Genomic DNA, 19071 nt, shown 5'->3' on the forward strand with positions numbered 1-19071 from the left:
TTCCATTTGTTTTCCATTGGTCGGAGTGTTTTTCATGAAGCCATCATGGCTCTTTCCACCTTTTATTATTTCCCTTTTGTTTACTGTTTTTTCATAGAGCCATCATGGCTCTTTCCACCTTTTATCATTCCCCTTCGCTTTGCGTGTTCTCCCAGCCCTTCCCTCCTCCCCCACAGCCATTTTTCCCTTTCTGCCCATTTTGCTGTTCAAGGAGAGCCAGTTTGCTGGTGGATTTTCAGCGCTGTGGTGTTTTTGGCAGGTCGTTCCGGCCCGACTTTGTGCTGGTGAGGCAGCACTCCTACAGCATGGCGGAGAACGAGGATTTCCGCAACCTGATCATCGGCATGCAGTACGCCGGCATCCCCAGCGTCAACTCCCTCGAGTCCATCTACAACTTCTGCGACAAGCCCTGGGTGGTGAGTGCTGCTGCTGCCTTGGAGGGCCCCAGAGCAGAGGCCAGGCAAGGGGAAGAGAATAAAAAGGGGATTTATTAAAGCCTTCAGCAGGCAGCCTCCAGAGGCTGCACCCAAGGTGGGCGATGGGCACCAGTTTTTCACACAATTTTCAGTTTGGGCCATTTCCATAGCAGGGGTTAATGCTCCAATTCCAGCTGCAGGTAATGAAGTCATTTATCCCTGACATTTCTCCCTCTCTCAGCCCCTAAACTATCAGGCTAGCCCAGAGATACGAGGCCTTGAGGGGAGGAGCATCAGGAGATGGGCAAAGATTTCTAAAAGAGGTTCTCACCCCGATGTAGTTGTCCAGCTCTTTATTCTATGGTCTGAGGGGAAGAGCGGGGGAAAGAGGGTGAACAGGAAGGGTCATGGCCTTATCGAGGCTGTGGACAGGGAGGGCTTCTCTGGTTCTCGCCAACCCCATTGGGGCATGAAGGAGGAGACCAGGCTTATCTGATCAGAGTCACAGGGGTCCCAGGGAATGGGGGAAAACATGGCCTGAGGGCAATGTAGCAACCCCCAGTCTGCTCCCCCCAGCTCACTTCTGTTTATACTTTTTGGGACCTGAGGCAGTGAGGCCTTGAGATTCAGGCCCAGAGAGGAATTGTTGTGTGTGAATAAAACCTGAAGACAGTAACTAACACTCTGTATGGAGTATTAAAGTTATACCCTAATGCAGTACAGGATCTGAAAAACATAAAAGCTAAATACTAAACTGGATTTAAAAGCATAAAAGCTATATCACCGCACCTGGAAATTTCCTGGGCCTGGCATTTCAGCTGCTGCATTGTGTGTTTCACTCCCCTTCATGAACGTTGATTATCAAACTTACCTCACTGAGCAGTGAAACAGTGGAAGGATTAAAAACCAAACTAAGATATTTCAATAATTTTTTTTGAAAGAGCCAGTGTGTAGACAGAGAGGAAAAATCTTTGTAGTACAAATAGAGAAATAAGTGAGGCACCCAACGGAAAGCCTCCCCACTGCTAACACGCTTCCTCGAGTGAGGAAAGAGTGTTTATTCACAATTTGTCTGGGAAAAGCAAGCTGAGAATATTTCTCATATTTGTGGCTTTGAACATAATTTGAACAGGCTCTAGCCAGTGTTTTCCTCATTCCTGTGAAATTTTTGGGGCTATGCTTTAGCAGGGCAATCTGAAGGGACTCGTTTCCTCATTTGAAAGCCCTTTTCATAACCCTGTGCCTCTGCGGTAGGGGCTGGTCCTTTCAGTTACCCCTGGAGCACTGAGGTACCCTGGAGAGCCACTGATCCTTGCCAGTTTCAGTGGAAAAGCCAATGTTGTTTTTCTTGACAAGTTTTGTAGAAATGGAGGTGGAATTTTGGTGATCTTTTTGGTTCATGAAGAACTAAACATTAGCAGCAACAAGTTAAAATGTGCTGCTGTAAAAGGGGCTGATCCACAGTGCAGTCCCTGCTCCTACAGTTCCATTTTACAACAGATAAAACAACTTTAAAAAAATCTCACTTCTTATAAATAGCCAAAACTTCTTTTTTTTTCCTCTGGTATCTGAGTAAGAAAAGAACAGTTGTCAATATTTTTCACACTGCGAGGAAGTTTTACTAAAATACTTTTTATTGCCTTGAAGATGTTAATTTTTTAATACTTACTATGAAAATCCCTCCAAGCAATTGTCAGTAGTTTTTAACATATACCTCTTGCAGCTCTTTTTATTATCCTTTTATGGGGCAGTAAACTGCTGCAGGGGTGGAATAAATAATTGATAGAGCATTTACAACTTCTCAGTACACACTGTACATTGCTGAATTCATGATTTTAGTGCATCACATTTTCCAGCTGTGTGGCATTTCCCAGTGCTTTGATTCACTGGATGCAATAAAGCTGGGTGGGGAGGCAAAGCCAGTAGCATTTACATGCAATAAAAAGTAAAGGAATAATTCCTCCTTACAGACTGCCATATCTGTGTCATTACCACTTTATCACTGCCCTTGGGGTGGGTCCTAGTGAGGAGTGAGGCCTTTTAGTGTGAGCACAGAAATAATTTCTGTACAAACACCAGGGGCTTTGTTTGGCTTTAAATTTTAATATCCTGCCATGTGTTGGTGGTGGTGCTGGGAGATGTAGAGACCACTGTGTATATCCCAGAGCAGCATGAAATCTTAATCAGATTTGGGAGAGGAAAACAGTGGAAGAACTCATGGTAAAAATCCCTTAACTCAGCCAACTTCATGGATGCTCAGATGTTGCAGCAGAATCCAGGCACTGTTGGTTTTGCCAACATCATCGTCTGCCTTGTTTGGTTGCACCAATCTGATGTGTGCTCCCTGCCTGGGTGAAATCCCCACTGAAAATTGTTGTGGATTCCTGGGAATGAACCTCAGTCTGCTACTGCCTGCTAAAATGAAGGGTAAAAACTTCTGTGCCCCTCCATGGCCATGGACATGCTTGGATTTGGCATCAATTAACCCCCTCTCCAGAGCATGGCAGGGATTTCTTATCCCTTTGTCAACACCAGTGACCTGATATTTGTGTGGAAGTTCTCTCTACAAACATTTCAAGTGCAAAAGCCCCATGGAAAATGGGGAAGCAGAATGCTACAAAAAGCCATAAGTAACAATCTTTATTAATTCATGAGAAATAGATTGACTTCCTGCAGGTAAAATGTGGAGTGGCAGAAGGGAATTACAACTTTGATAACAGCAGGGGAAGAAAAGGGGGTGTGCAATGGAATGGGACTTAAAAGGATGGGAAATTATTGAGTTAGCTGTGGGGAACTCAATAATTTCATAGGAACATGGGAACAGGAGAATCTTCCTTATATCAGAGGAAAACTGGGAGTAGTGTAGATCTGCTAGGGGGGAAGTCAGCGAGGTGAGACTGGTTATAAAAGGGCTCTCAAATAAAATGAGAGTTAGAACTCAACACAGAAAGCCTTTGGGTTTTGAACGAATGCTCTTCACTATGTCAGGTGTTTGGTGTTCTAGGAGCACACAGCTCCAGATGTAGAACATCTTTTCAGCTCTGAGGGCAGATTCACACCCTGTGCCTCAAACTACAGCACCTGCCCTTAATGCAGGAAAGCTCTTTTTGTAGTCTGGCTTTCTGTGCACTTGCCAATAGACAGTGAACAAATCTGTGTTTGATCCGAGGTGTATTATTGAAAGGTGGGGTGTGGTGGCCAGGAATGTACTGAGAGCAGGACTTAAAGCTTGTATTCCTCAGAGTCAGGGCATGCACAGCTCCTCGAAATGCACAGCAGAAGTTCAGAGCACTGCACAGCCCTGTGAGAAGCTGGGCTGTGAGCAGTCAGGTGGAAGGAAATTTTGGAATGAGTGTGTGTGGTGAGATGTTGGTGCTCTAAAACATGTTCATTCTGTGGGGCGGTTACAGCACTCCAGTTATTTCACTTCTGTGATAACACTTAGCACTTAGCTCATGGAAAATTCATGGCCCTGGCTCGAGATGGATTTCACTTAAATGCTAGTAAGGATGTCAGAAAGCTGGGGGGAAAGCAAGGCTTCTATAAATAAAGCCTGAGTTCTTTATTGCTGAGCTCATCCAGAACTGTAGAGGAACCGTTTTAAGGTTTGTGCCCTCCTTGAATAATTATTATTAAAACATTAGAAAATCTCAGTGCAGGGTCATGTTTCAAAGGAGTTGTCTTGGGCATGAAATAACCCCATCAAACAAGACTAGAATTTTACCTGGTTCAATTTACAGCTACACTGAGTTAAGGTGAGGCAAAAACATCCTCTGTTCTTGTAGGATTCCCAATTCACCTCACAGTTTTACTCGTGTTTGATGGGGTACAGATCCTGCTGTAAAGCATTTATGAAAAGAAAAAGTAAAGAGGGAAAAAAAGAGCATCATTAGTTATCCAAAGCTAATATCTGATATCATTTAAATTATCTGTTTTCCTTTAGAGAATGTAATTCAGGAAATAAGGGAGGCTTCCCTTAACTGAGGCTTAGGAGCTTTATGCAAACTTTCTCATAGCACATGATGCCATTGTCCCTGGAGGGATTTAAGATTTAAGCTCCACGTGGATGTGGAACTTAAGGGTAAGGGTGAATGGTGAACTTAGAAGTTCATGGTTAGTTCCTGGTCTTGGTGATCCTAGAGGCTTTTCCAACCCCAATGAGTCTGTGGTTCTATGGAGATGTGTAAAGGCCAGAAGGAACTGCAAAATGTGGTGATGATAGCAGAGCTTGCAGCATTAGGTAAAATCCCATTATTTAGACTTGGGAAATAATATTTAGAAAATCCAACAAAATGACATGTATCAAAAAATACAAAACATGATTTGCCAGTGTCCTGTGTTGAATTAAAAAAAAAATTTAATTCTTCCTGCATGCATCCATTTGCATGATTCTTGTAATGATTGATGTGAAACTTGCCTGCTGAAGGGTTTCCTTCAATTGAACCCTGCCAGATTTTAGCTTCAGTTGTAAATATTGGTGATAGGGGTGCAGTGTTTTTGGAACACCCCAGTTTATTCCCTGCCCACCCCACTGTGTCCAGCAGCTTGCTGATAAGTGGAGTCAGGCAGTGGAGTTGAATGACACCAAACAGGCAAACTCTGATTTAATTGTCAAGGGCTGCAAGGTTCAATGTCTAAGGCTGTTCTAGACAGAAGAAAGGGTTGGGTTTTATTTCAGCTCAGCCTGGCTGTGGTGTGATAATTACAGGCATTACAGGAGCTGGGCTGATACTTCCAGGTTCTTTCTGACAGTGAGAAACCTTCCAGGCCTTCAGAGACTCCAGAACTGCTGCACTTGTGCACAGCAGCTGTACTCAACTGAAAACCCTCACAAAATCAGCCCAGTTCTATGATAATTCAGGATCTGTAAAGGAAGCAGTTCTGCTTCCTTCAGTGCAGAGGAAAAGCATCCCAGCCCCTGCTGTACATCCGTTCTCCTGGGAGGCTGCAGGGTGCTGTGGAGGCTTCAAGGCTCTGCTGATGCTTTACTCACACATTCACTCTGCAGAAGGAGGGGGCACAACCCCCCTCACTGGGCACTGTGACCCTCACTGGCTGCTGCCAGGGCGGTGGAAGGGTCTGTACTTAGGAAAGAGGGAGTGGAGGGAGTCCCAGAGGGATTTGGGAAGACCAGGTGAGCTGAGCTTGGGCAGGGCTGTTCCAGGCTGTGAGAGCAGCTGATGCAGGGATGGGAGCTGGTGCTGAGCAGCTTGGCCCCATCAAAGTTCACTCCTGGCATTCTGCTCCAGCACTCCAGGGACAGGGGAACAGAGCAAGCAGGCAGGAAGGGTTTTCTGGGCCAGAGCTGGCAGAGAGGGAGGCAGAGATACCTGGGAGTGTGTGAAGAGAGCTGAAAGGTCCTGGTCTTCTTCAGACAGAGCTCCACGTGGGAACCCATTTGTGCTGAAACATCTTCAGCTCTCCCATTCTGCCCCATCGTAGGAATTTATTGTTATACAAATATATAAATTAAATGAAGCTTTTAAATGTTAGAGAAGTGCCACAGAACACTTGGTTATGCCAAAATTGATCTCCTTGCTCAGCCACAGCCATTGCAAGAGAAGGATGGGTATGGTTTTTTTTGGTCAAACGTGGTAGTATTGGAAATCTCACAGTGGTTGGTTGTTTCTTTTCCTTCAGTTTGGGAGCAGACAGCCAAACACTTTATTGCAAGTTTGTTGATATTTTCCTTGTTTTGCTCCTCTTGCCAGGCTTACACAACTCTGTGACTTCATGTGCCGTGTTCTGCTTTGCATTTCTTTTGCAGATGCTTTTCTACTTCTCTGTCTTCATGTTTCTGCTCTAACTGGACATTTAACTTCTCTATTTTTACCTTGCTTTCTTGGAAAGTCTGTATTAACTGCCCTTTCTTGCTATTTGATGCTTTCTAGTGCTCTTCTCCACTTGTTTTCTCCTCTGTGTTGCTGCTCCAAGTTGGTCTCTTGTCCTTTTTCCACTCCAAGTTATACTTTAAAAATCTTGAGCAACAGACTGGAGCACTGGCAGGACATTTGTCGGGACTCTGCAGGGAGGAGCAGAAAAAAAGAGATGAGCTCTCTTCCTTCCAGCTTCCTGTTGACACAAATTATTGAAGCTATGCTAATGGGAGACACAACCACGCAGAAGAGATTCAATTTTGTGTCAAAGCATCTTCTGGAGAGCAAACAACAAACAAAATGAATGTGTGCAAGAAGACAGACATTTTGAAAACTTATTTGCTGTAAATCTGGGAGATTTTCAGTGCTACTCCATGCTGGGTTTAAAAAAAGAAATTCTAAACGTTTATTTCACTGTAAGAAAATCCTGTGCTCGTTAGCAAAAGTCAGATTTGTACAATAATGCTGAGCAATGGGATAGACTTTGGCTGGTTATTGCTCTTTTTTATATGCCAGAGGGGATTTTCCCAAAGGTCAAGGCTGAAGAATGCTGACCTGCAACCTGGATGCAGCTCAGATAGGGAAGACATTTAGGGACACTCAGGTTTAATGTCTGCCACCATGATGAATGTCAGGAGCACCGAGATGTACTTCAGTCAGTTTTCTGTATTCCATTAGCTCAAACCTGGGGCCAGCATTGAACTTTCTCGTATCGACCACTCTGGCAGGATTGATTTCACTGACAGGTGAAGGCAGGGCAGCCAGAGGGGTGCAGGGACCTTTTTCTGCCCTCTCACTGCAGGAAGCTGCTGAATTTCCTTTCCCTGGCCCAGGGCTGGAGCAGGAGCTGCCTCCTCTCCCAAGCAGGACAGAGTTGCTTCCTGAGACACCAGGACATGGGTGGCAGGGCTTGAGCAGTCCATGTGATGATGTGTGGCGGTCTCTGTATTAAATTCCACGTGCGCAACAGCAAATATTTGCCTCTGTGGCCTTTATGCACAGGATTTTGGATTTACAGAAGGGTACTGGATTTACAGAGTTCAAGTGAAGTCAGAGGCCTGTGCATCTCCAGGGCAGCCAGAGAACAAAAAACAGGTGCTTTTCCTCCAAGCAAAACTTTCTTAAGAACAAAAAACCTGCATAAAACACCTGAATAAAACCTGTTTTAATTCTCTGTCAGCCAGAAAATTCTCTTTGCTCAGTCTGCCCCTTAGAGCAAAACATGTTGATAGATTTGTTGCATGAGAGATGAAAGTAAAGCCACAAAAATGTGTCAGAGGGAAGGTGAAAACTTTGTAAGCTTTTTGGTCAAAAGACAATTTAATACCAAGTTTGAACATTGAACTGGAGCAGAATTAATAAATATAATTATAAGTTTAAATGCACAACTAGAAATCTAAATACATTAAACCCAGTAGTGTGTTTGCTCTTTGCACCTCTTTATAGAGCTGGTTTAGTTTAATCTAGTCTTGGAATAGGAAGGGAATATTCCAGCCTTCCTGCTGATTTTGCTTTCCTAAAATAAGTAAGGTCACTTGAAATTCCTAGTTACAAACAAACAAACAAACAAACAAAAACAAACAAACAAACAAAACCCAGACATCCTTAAATAATAAATAAATCTCAGCATGGTTATGATTTTTCTGTTACATACAGCCAATAATTCTCTCAGATCTGTATTTACCAATTTTTGCTTGCACTCTCAAGTGCTTTATATATAAACTGAGTAAGGGAGTATTTTGATTTGACCAGCACTAACTGCCATCAGGGTAATTTAAAGCAAAAATAGAATTTTTGACTACATTCTTGAATTTTGTAGTAGGTTGTTGCTACTCTGCCCTGTTCTCTTCTGCACTAAAAAGCAGCAGTGGAGACATCCATTACAGACTTTCATTGCATTGGACGTTTCTAGGGGCAGAAAATTCAAATGGACTCTTTAACTGTAACTTCTAGTGGAAGAAACTGTTTTCAAACAGAGGCTGTAAACTTAATATTCAAAACAGGACTGCAAAGCTGGGGTTCAAGTCTTTTGTATTATCTGCTGGTTCTGTTACAGTAGAGACTCAGAAAATCTTTTTGTGGTTGGTTAAGGCAAATATCTTCACCTAAAGGCCAGATTATGGAAATTAAGTTTGATTTCTTGTGCAATCTTAATGTGTAATTACAAAGGAAACCTGTGTGTTATATACCCTATTAAATTATCTTAGAAAATATTTTTTTCAGTAAAAATCTAGGTTATATCTGCTTCTTCAATGTGTGACTGTGGTGAATCAGAGCTGAGGAGGATCAGGGGGGTGATACTTCCCTTCCTGACTTAGGAATCTGTCACCCATCCAGGAAAATCCCTCCTGTTGTGATGGCTCCACCAGGGCAATCCCCACCCATCCTGTCCCTCTCCTCCAGTGCAGTTCTCCCACCTCATCTCCACATCACCCACCAGCACTGCCATTCCCCTGTGACATTCCTGGATATTCCACTTCCATCCTCACCTCCAGCCCCCTCCGAGATGGATGCAAAGTGTCCTGGTTTATTTTTGGGGTGTGTGAGCACCACCCCTGCTCTCTGAGGTGTTTTTAGTGGGTGGTTCAATTTAAAATGCTGTGAAATCCCTGTTTGGGTATCAGCCACCCCAAGGAGTCCTTTGGCTTTCCCTGCTGGGCCTAGCAGAGCTTGGCTGGTGGTGTCTGAGGAGTGGCATTGCACTCTGGAAATCCACCATGGAAACCCAGCACGGAAATCTGCACCCTGGAAACCCACCATACAAATCCTCTATGAAATTCCAACATGGAAATCTCCGCCCTGGAAACCCACCCTGGGAATCTCCACCATGGAAACCCACCATACAAATCCTCTGTGGAATTCCAACATGGAAATCTCTACCCTGTAAATCTCCACCCTAGAAGTTCACCCTGGAAACCCACCCTAGAAACCCACCATGGAAAACCCACCATGGAAACCCACCATGGAAAACCCACCATGCAAATCCACTATGGAATTCCAACATGGAAATTTCTACCCTGGAAATCTCCACCCTGGAAACCCACCATGGAAACCCAACATGGAAATCTCCACCATGGAAACCCACCATGCAAATCCACTATGGAATTCCAACATAGAAATTTCTACCCTGGAAATCTCCACCCTGGAAATCCACTGTAGAAACCCACAATGGAAGCTTACCATGGAAAACCCACCATGGAAATCCACCATAGAAATATTATGAAAATCTCCACCCTGGAAACCCACCCTTGAAACCCACCATGGAAACCCACACTGGAAATCCACCCTAGAAATCTCCACCCTGGAAATCCACCCTCAAACCTACCCTGGAAATCCACCACTGATTCCTTCCTCTATAAGTGTCCTTGAACTCAGTATTTTTATGGAACCCTCCTATTTGAACTGGACCTCATCTGTAAAAAGCCCCACAAACAAGAAAATCTCTTTCTGCTGCCATGAACCCCAAACCCTTTTGAGAAGTGCTTAAGCACAAGGCCATCAAAACAAACAGCACAAATGTTTCCCTGGTCAGAGCACTGAGTTCCCTGTTCCCATAAGAGTGGAATAAAGTGCATTTTCTTACTGTTGGAAGAGCACCCAGGAAGGAGTCCCCAGAGCGTCTCATTTCCATCAACTTTTTTCCTTCTCTAAATTTTCAATCCAAAATAAAGGGCTCCAGAAGGCCTCTCAATCTAGGCCACACGGTATTACTTTTTGCTAATTCTTTTATACCAGGCATATCTTGATCTGTGTTCAACCCTTTTATGCTCACAAGCTGTTTTCCTTCATTTTTATCTGCATGTCTTCCTTAAATCTCGCCTTCCTCACTGTTTACACATTTTGTCAGTGCCTCTTCCACCAGCCAAGGTATCTCTCCTTGCCAGATGCCTTCTTGCCCAATCCTGCAAAACAGGAGATGTTTTTATGTCTCTGACTGTGACAATTTTCTGGTTCTTTTGGATTTTTTCAATCCTGTTTTTCCAACTGTTATAGAAAACTTTTCTTTTTTTTTTCTCTCATGGATGCACTCTGGTAGTTTGTAAGCCAGTTCATGCAGTTCTTCCAAGGGCATGAGGTTTTTATTTAAGACTTTAAGACTTTTTCTTTTTTTTTTTTTTTTTTTTTTTTTTTTTTTTTTCATCTGTAGAAGCTCTTAATGGTTTGCATCTCATCAGCTGTAATTCTAATGTGAAAATATTCCAGCAGATAATTACATGGTGATTAGCAGTGGGAGAGCTGTGCCTCTCGGATTGCAGTTCTCATGCTGCAGAGGAGGTGCTGGAGCCCAGAAAATGCCCTTGGAAATTCTGGAGAGCTGGAGCAGACAGCCCCAATGCCTCTGGGAAGGGCCAGCCCACCCCACAGCTCCATCTCAGGAGGGGCTGCAAGAGCCCCAGAGGGCCAGGAGGGAGCTAAAAGGAAAGGAGGTGAGGAAATATCAGGTGCAGTCAAAGCCAGGGAGGAGATGCTGCTGATCCCAGGCCAGGGCTCGAGGGGAAAATGCCCCAGGGGCAGATCTCATCTGGGGGGGGGGGCAGAGATCCCCTTGGGGTCATCCCCTCTGGGCTTCTTGGGCAGGCTGGGCTGCAAAGCCTCAGGGAACCTCACCTGTGCTACAAAACTCACCATGCAGGCTCCATGGAAGCAATCCTTGCATTCCCAGACCCGCTGTCCTGTTTTTGGTTTGGGTCCTGCTGGAAAACTATTGGATACTGGGACACAAGACAGATGATGGACTTTGGACCTTATTAGCATAAGAGATTTGATAACAGGATGCCTTGGCAAAAGCAAACAGAATTTTGAGGATTAAATCAAGACTGCAAGAAGATTCAACCAGAGGGGTTTACCGGGAAAAAGAAAATTACATCAGACTTCTGCAAGCAAGAGATGTTTAAAATGTGTAAGTTTGTTTATGTGATGATTAATCCAATCACTGTAGTAAAGCATTACTAGTCTTCCTAGAATAAGAATATAAGCAGTTGTACTCCACAATAAATTCAGATTCTTTGACCATCACACCACATCCCCATCTCTCTCTTCACCACTGATAAAAGCCACTGGAGGAGCACCGAGTTCTGTTGCAGTTCCCATCTCCTCTGCACTCTGCTTGTGCACCCAAACTGATTTGTAGGAGCTGTTTCACCCTTCAGTGGCTGTGTCAAGGCCTGGGTTGACTTTGGGAGTTGGAATACTTGCATGGAGCTGTGTGTCAGCTCCTGCTGAAGAGGAGGGTGTCCGCTGCAGTCAGAGTCTGCTCCCCTCCATTCTCCTGTGAGGTATCAAATGTGTGTGAACTCAGCCCTCTGGAAAAGCACTCAGGGTTTGCTAAAGTGTAAGACAAGAAATGTTTACCAGTCTTAACCAAGAAGCATGTGGAGGGCACAAAAAGGTAACACAGATTCTTCCCAGGTAATAATAATATTAAAAATACAGTAATATATTACAATGCAGTACAGACACTGTGTTTAAAATGCAGATATGGTGAAAAAATCTTGGCCAAAGTTGATTGACTCCCACAGAGAATGTGTGTCAAATGCATCTTTCCAGCCCTTTCCACTCAACTGCTTCATTCCTCCTCCCTCTGAAGGATCTCAAATGTTTGTGTCTCAGTTTGTTGGCCTCCAAGGACCCCTCTTTGTGCTTCGTGCTTTTGAACATCTCTCATTCTTACAAGATAACCCAGCCTTTATGGAATGACCAGCCACATATCTGAGTCTCAGTCTGGAAAGGGACATTTCAGCCTAAAAATGGACTTGGGGTCATTTTTCCTGATGTCATCAGAAAAGATGAAGAAATCCATGTGTTATTTTCTTTGTTGAATCCCTAAAATTGTAACATAAGCAGCCCATAATGCAAACCAACTCATCTTTCAGCTTTCCAAACCTGCAGACCCTCCAGGGGCCCTGTGCAGGTCACTGTGGGGCAAAGGGACTGAAGGGTAAAATCCCATTGCAGAGGCCTCCATCCCTGGTGAGCACTGAGATTACACTGGAAAATTGGAAAAATTAACTTCAGGAATTTTTGTCACAAATTCTGAACCTCATTAATGCATTTGGAAGGTGGCAAGTTTATAGATGGACACCCAGAGGAAAAGTGGTATTTCATGGAATTTCTTCACTCTTAAGATGAGCCCACACCTTAGAGCAGCCAGAGATGAGTTAAATCTCAGATGAAAGTGTTTTTTTAATGACAGACAGGTTGAAGAAGTGTTCACGCATCCAAGTTTTCCCATTTCTCAGCTCCTAGAGAATGCCAGGGTGGGTGTAGCAGACTACCCAGGGAATCTGGGTATTGTTTCAGATCCCAGGAAACATTAGATGGCCAGCTGGAGTTCTCAGCTTGTAGAGGACAGGTAATGAACCTGCAAAAGAGGGAAATCTCTGGCAGAACGGGTTCAGTCAAACCCACTGGCCAGGGGTCCTGCCTGAGCAGGGAACAGGTGAAGGAGATGCAATTCCTTGAGTTAAAATCCTGCTCAGCATCCCAGGAAATTCCAAAAAAGTGCCACAAACCCTGCAGCCTGGCAAGAGGGATTAGCAGTTTTGTGGAATTAGAGGCAGCACCATCTGCAGGAATTAAATATCATATCTGGTTATTTCCAAGGGAGGAATTGGTGTGGTTTGCTCAGGAACAAACCCCAACCTCCCAGAGATGGCAGAGATGTAATCAGGCACAGTTTAACTCCTCGAGGGTGATAAGCAAAGGAATTATCTGACTCTTTATGGAGACAGCAGAGGGATTTTTGGGAGCTCCTGCTTGGTTACAGCATGATCTGTGCAGTCAAATTTGGAGTTCCAGTCTTGGGGTGGTGAAACCCCAGAAAGATTTGATATGAAATCAAAGGGAATAAATGTTTTTTTTGACTAAATATTTCTCCTCTGTGTCACACCTTGTTGGAGAGGAGAAAAAGCACAGCTGTCACTGTCCTGTTCTGTTATAAAGAAACAATCCTGGCCTGGGTGTGGAAAGTTTTTATCCTGACTAGAAAAAAGCTGACATTACAACAAATGCTAAAAAACCCAACCATTTTCCTTTTAAAATAATAATCTGCAAACTGTAAACACATGTACCTGGGGACTGAAAAGAAGATGCAAAATTGGAAAATGAGAAGTAAACTCAGCTTGCTAAACTGAGAACATTTTTACACTTTCTTGGTTTTTTCTTAAGATGTAAAAATTACTTCTGCTGAAATACTAAGCTCTAGGAGTTGGGGGCTTTTAGGTTATTATGGGTTTTGATATCCATGTAAAATACTTCAGTGGCTCTGTTAATATTTTCTATTTCATGAACATCCCATGTCTGTAAACATTTGACATTGGATTAGATAATTCAGTAATTTATCTTCTATAAAGATGATGCTCCTGCCCAGGACTGGTACTCAGCTGCTGAAAAGGAAAATACAAAAATATATAGTCCAAATCCCACTTAAAAATTGATAGAAGGTCATTAAAACTTAAATGAAATTCTTCTTTATAAATATCCCAGCAGCAATCAGGGAAAATAAAAACATATTTATGGCAATTTATGGATGTACAATTAGAATGCTGAAATTTTGTGTGAATTGGGGCTGAATTTATGAGGTTGCATTTTAGGGGAGAAATGATTGACAAGAGATTCCTGGATTTGTAGACACAGAGGTGAAGCAACACCTCAGCAGGGTAAAGGATAAATCATCCCCCAGCTGTGGCAGTTTGAGAGATTTCTCTCTTTTGCCTCAAAAACTGGAACCTACTTTGCCTACCTGCTATTTCCCAGCTGAATTACTGGATTAGAGGACACTGTGGAGTGATATATGTCTGTTCTCTATGGTTGATATTATGTTATTTTAAGTTATAAAATAGCATAAAACCATAAAACAGTTATATAGATGTTATTTTAAACAAGCATTTGCTAGCAATTAATCTCAATTACAGCTTTCTTATCTCTGGCATGAATGCCACAACCCCTACAAAATATGCTGTTTTCTCAGTGTCTTTTGCTCACTTACAGTGAAAATGGAAAAGAAAGTAGAGAAAGAATCATAGGAAACACAATCATATGATTTTATTTTTTCTTTGGAGTTTTTTATTTAAAGATAGGGAAATAGATTTATTTTAACCTAACAATTGCTTGGCAAAAATCATGTATTTAATGGTCAGTATTTTCTTGTGGAATTCGGAATCTGGCTCTTGGATGAGAACTGAAATATTGGGTAAATTGTCAGGAAGCCTATTCCCAAACCACCTTATTTTGGTAGCTGTGATAATATTTCCTTTCCTTGAGGCCTGATTTGCACAGCACACAACCCAACTACAATTCCTTAGGCTTTTGGTGAAGACTGCTCATCATTAAGGTATTTTCCACTGGCCTTCCAAATTTAAAGATGTATTTTACCAAACCTAAGTAAACACCACTAAATTAAACAAGTCCTTTCTGCCAGCTGGAAATGCCAGCAAAGCTTTCACAGGGTTTTTTTTTCCCTTTAAACAGTTTTTGCTCTCCCTGCCCCTGAGACTCTCCTCAGAGTAGGTATTTTATCTGCATTATGGACAGAGTTCTATTGTTCTGTGCTTTTTGTGCTGTTTGCAAGCAGCAAATCCCACTATTCAGTGTTGTGCTGAGTTGTTTATGTCCCATGTTGGCACGGGGACAGCTGAACACATCACAGGCACGGCTGAGCCAGAGCTTTGGAGCCCTGGAACAGCTCTGGCCTTGGGCTGCCAGGGCCCTCCTGCTCCCTGGAAACCTCAGCCCGGGCTCAGGAGGGATTTCCTTTCCCAACTGTTACCAGACGAGAGTTATCTGCTCAGCAAAGAGAAAGAACAGCCCCAACTCAATCTCTAGTTAATAAAGAATTCTCTTGTTGTATATGTAAATGTTCTGTGTGAAGCTGTTGCAGTCCAAATTACAGGTAGGCAAGATGTGTCATGGGAGCTTTAAAAGAATATTATATCAGAATAGTCTATAAAAAACATGAATAGGAATGGCATAACAGGGAGCAGTTTAAATCATCCTTATCTTTGGTGGTGGGGTAAGAATACTCTGATTTAACACATGGTGTTATAGCAGAATATTCTGTAAGAAACACGAATAGGATTGGCATAAGAGGGAGCAGTTTAAATCATCCCCATCTTTGGGGATGGGGCAAGGATGACCACGTGTTATATCAGAATATTCTACAGAAAACATGAATAGGATTGGCATAACAGGGAGCAGTTTAAATCACCCCCATCCAAGGATGGCCGTGTGGGAACGGCTCATGGCTGCAGCCTGGGAGATGAAACCTCTCCAGTTTGTTCCTCACCTGCCCTGTTAGCATGGCACAGTTACTTTTATCTCTTTGCCAACACTGCCAAATCAATGTCAGGGCGGTGCCAGCCACTAAATGAATGGTAAATATGCCTGGGCTTTAGGTTTAAGATGACAGAAGAGACAAAATTATAATGATTTTATCATTCAAACACACAAATAATGAGATATCTGAAATCCAGGTGTATCCTATATATTTCAGTTCCTGTACCTGAGAGCGTTTAACTTTTCAAGGTGTTTTTGTGCGTTGGTCTGTACATGAAGTCACAGCTTGGGTGGATTAAAGAGGTGTGTGAGGAGGAGAAGAGATCTCGATCTGCTGAGTTTATCAAACAGCCAAGACAAGACAAGAAACAAAATGTCCTGAGTAGGAGCTCATCTGGGCACAGTGTGGTTTCTCTCCTGAGCTTTCTTTTGCTCTGCTTTGTTTTGCAGTTTGCCCAGCTGGTGTCTGTCTACAAAACTTTGGGCCCAGAGAAGTTCCCTCTGATCGAGCAGACGTTCTACCCAAACCACAAGGAGATGGTAGGTGCAAACAGCAGTGCTAAACCTGCTTCCTGTGCCTGTAAAACAGGGTCTGGGACACACAATTCCCTTTTTCCATTTACTGCCTACTCCAAAAGCCATTTTGGCAGCTTTCAGAGAGGTGGGACAGGGTGAGCACTTGAAATCGCTGTGATGGTGAGCTGGAGGGTGCTTAGATGGGACAAGTGGTCATTTTTCAGCTGCCCAGTTGCAGATCTCAGAGGGATTCAATGCTCACAAAGACACTGAACAGCTCTGAAAGTGCAGGAGTCACTTTCATGGTTTGTTTTCCCTCCAGTCCCTTCTGGTGCACTCGCAGTGTTTGTTGTCTTTGGAGGTGATGCACTTTGAATTTAGCCAAAATCAGTGGTTGTGACTTGTGATCTTCAGGTACCTGAGCTAACACTGATTCCCAGTGCTTTACAGACAGAAAAAGAACACAGATGAGACTGACAGTCCAAGGAACACCTGGATGATGGTTTTAAGGTGTAGTTCAGTTTTAGGCAGCAGTGAGAAGGGTATGGGACACAATGACCCTTAAAAGATCCTACAAACTTGAGATTGGCTGTAATTTTTTTTTTTTTTTTAAACAGGACTTTTGGGTGCATTGCCAAACGGCAGTTCATAGGAAAAAAGAACATTTGATTTTGGGGCAAGAACTAATGTGGCATACTTATAAGTTTATATGGCATATTTTTCCGAGTTTAGCAACCCTGTGAGTGGTTTTCCCTGTCTTCATTCCTCTACATTGCTCATTAAAGCCAGAACTTGTTATTTCTCTTTTGTTTGAACTTTTGAATTTCGTTCTCCACAGCCAAGTAATATTTTTTTACATATTTATATGGTAATGAATGTTAATCTAGAGAAAATGAACCGTTTGGGTATTGCATTGCCACTCAGAACTGCTGCAAGAGCTGCCTGTGATGACACTCATTTGTTTGGTTTTATTCCTCCTGAAGAAAGCATCTGGAACTTTGTGGCTTGGGAAATAATCAGGCAATGTGGTACAAGACAACATTTTGTTTGAATTTCTGGAGTGGGTTGTAAGATGATCTGGAAATCAGAGTCTTAAACCATATCATGTCATTTTGTTTTGGTTTTCAACACTTTATCAACAGCTGGCCTCACTGGCATTTGATGATGCAGAATTTGGCAAATACAGTTTTAATTTTTTTGTGCGTGTGTTCCTCTTGCTTTTTTTCCTTCCCTTTTTGTTCTCCAAACGGGAACCGGGAGCTGTCCCCCGCTCCAGTGCAAACCAGCTCAGGGGGAGCATGGGGAGAAGGAAAAAAACCAAATCTCTGGGAATTAAGGGTCAGCTGAAGTGCCAGAGGTGCTCCTTTCATCCTCTGCTGATCATTTGTGCTGAGGCTTTAGGCAATATGAGGTAAATAAAAAAAGATGCCATTCTTTTGTGTAAAAATGGAGCTGCTTTAATGAAACACTTTTTGAAACAGAAACATTCATCCCAGACTGATCACAAAAAACACTGTGAGGCTTTTGAACTCCTTGCTGGCTGAGTCATATCTACAACTTTTCACTCAGTAATTAGTTCTCTTTATTTCACTGCATTCCCACATCTTCTGTTCTCTGCAAAAACAACACAGCTTCTCCAACGTAATTGCTGAACAATTTAATTAAAACCTATGTGGAACGTTGAGGAAACACCAGCAATGTTCCAGGTGGTGTTTTTTTCCCTGTTCACCTATACAATCTTCCTTCTTTCTTCTTTTCCCTACTCTCACTAAAAATCATGTGAGCCATTTTCCAATTAAAGTCAAACGTTGTGCCAGGCTGTATTTCTGCTCTCCCCTCTCATGTAACACAAACACAGTTTCAAGAAGCAAAAAGAAAATGTTGTAAAAAGAATCTGCTGTTGATAAGGTATCAGTGCCACTACAGTAAAAATCCTGATATTAAAATAACATATACTTAAATGACTATAAAATGACTATAAATGACTCGTTGTAGTCAAGCCTTTTGAGAATCTTCCTCGTGGAAAATAAAATCTCATTATGAGCTGGGCTTTTTTAAAGCTTTTCTTGCCACATTTATTGATATGAGGGAAAAAAGTAAATCTTTGTACCATCCATTGTGGGAAGTTAGGGCAGATTTCTGCTCAGCCAGAAATCAAAGTAGACAGACCTTCATTGTGAAACACCTCATGAGGGATATTTTATAACAGGAAAAGTAGGAAATTTTTAAAAACTAATTGTGGCACGCAATTTGTATTACAATCTGTCCCTAAATACCAGAGAAAGCATTTCTTTGTGCAAGGTGCACAGAGAAGGCAACCTGGGCTGGGTGAGTTGAGGTTCAAGTCTAATTACTGTAAAACTGAAATAGGACCAAAGCTCTGGGGAGCTAAAAAGCAGAAAATACCTGTTTGCTGATATCCAAAAGGCACCAGCCCTTCAAAATGGACTTGAAGACAAATGCTACAGGACTGGTATTGAATATTAACCACCGAATATTAACCATTGAATATTAACCTTTGTGGTTATTGAGCTCTGTGGGCTTCTCCAGGTATTGGTTGGATCTGACACAAGGAAATCAGGCCTGGCTTTGAATCTTTCTGGAAATTAATAATATAAATGTGCAGCACTGTCAGTAAATAGCTCTGCCAATACTGTCACTGCAATATCAATTATTTTTCATAAGAAATTTAGCTTTTTATTCTTTTTGTTTCATTAATATAAGTCTATGGTCCAAATTGTTGGTGTTGGGAAATTTTTGTTTTGTCTTGAGTAAAGCAGAAATCAAACTGGGCTTTACATTTGGCAGCACATAGCTATGGCTTTAATTCAGGGTTGTAAATTAAAAGAGCCAGACTGATTTATGGTAAATAAAAAGTGAAACATTGGCTTTTATGTATTATGGGACACATATTCCTCAAAGGAATAATGACATGTTGTCCTGTTGGCCTTGCACCATTGGCATTTCACTGGAAATGTATGAACTTAGTC

General features: G+C 42.5%; 1 protein-coding gene across 1 annotated transcript in view; it reads left to right on the forward strand.

The window, feature by feature from the left end:
- SYN2 (synapsin II) overlaps nt 1–19071 on the forward strand; it is a 159033-nt gene that overhangs the window by 65130 nt on the left and 74832 nt on the right. The window contains exons 4-5 of the mRNA XM_030283066.4: nt 260–416; nt 16016–16105. Coding sequence (XP_030138926.4) covers nt 260–416; nt 16016–16105 — 247 coding nt within the window. The remainder of the gene's footprint in view (nt 1–259; nt 417–16015; nt 16106–19071) is intronic.

Source organism: Taeniopygia guttata, chromosome 12, assembly GCF_048771995.1.
Source record: "Taeniopygia guttata chromosome 12, bTaeGut7.mat, whole genome shotgun sequence".
NCBI lineage: Eukaryota > Metazoa > Chordata > Aves > Passeriformes > Estrildidae > Taeniopygia > Taeniopygia guttata.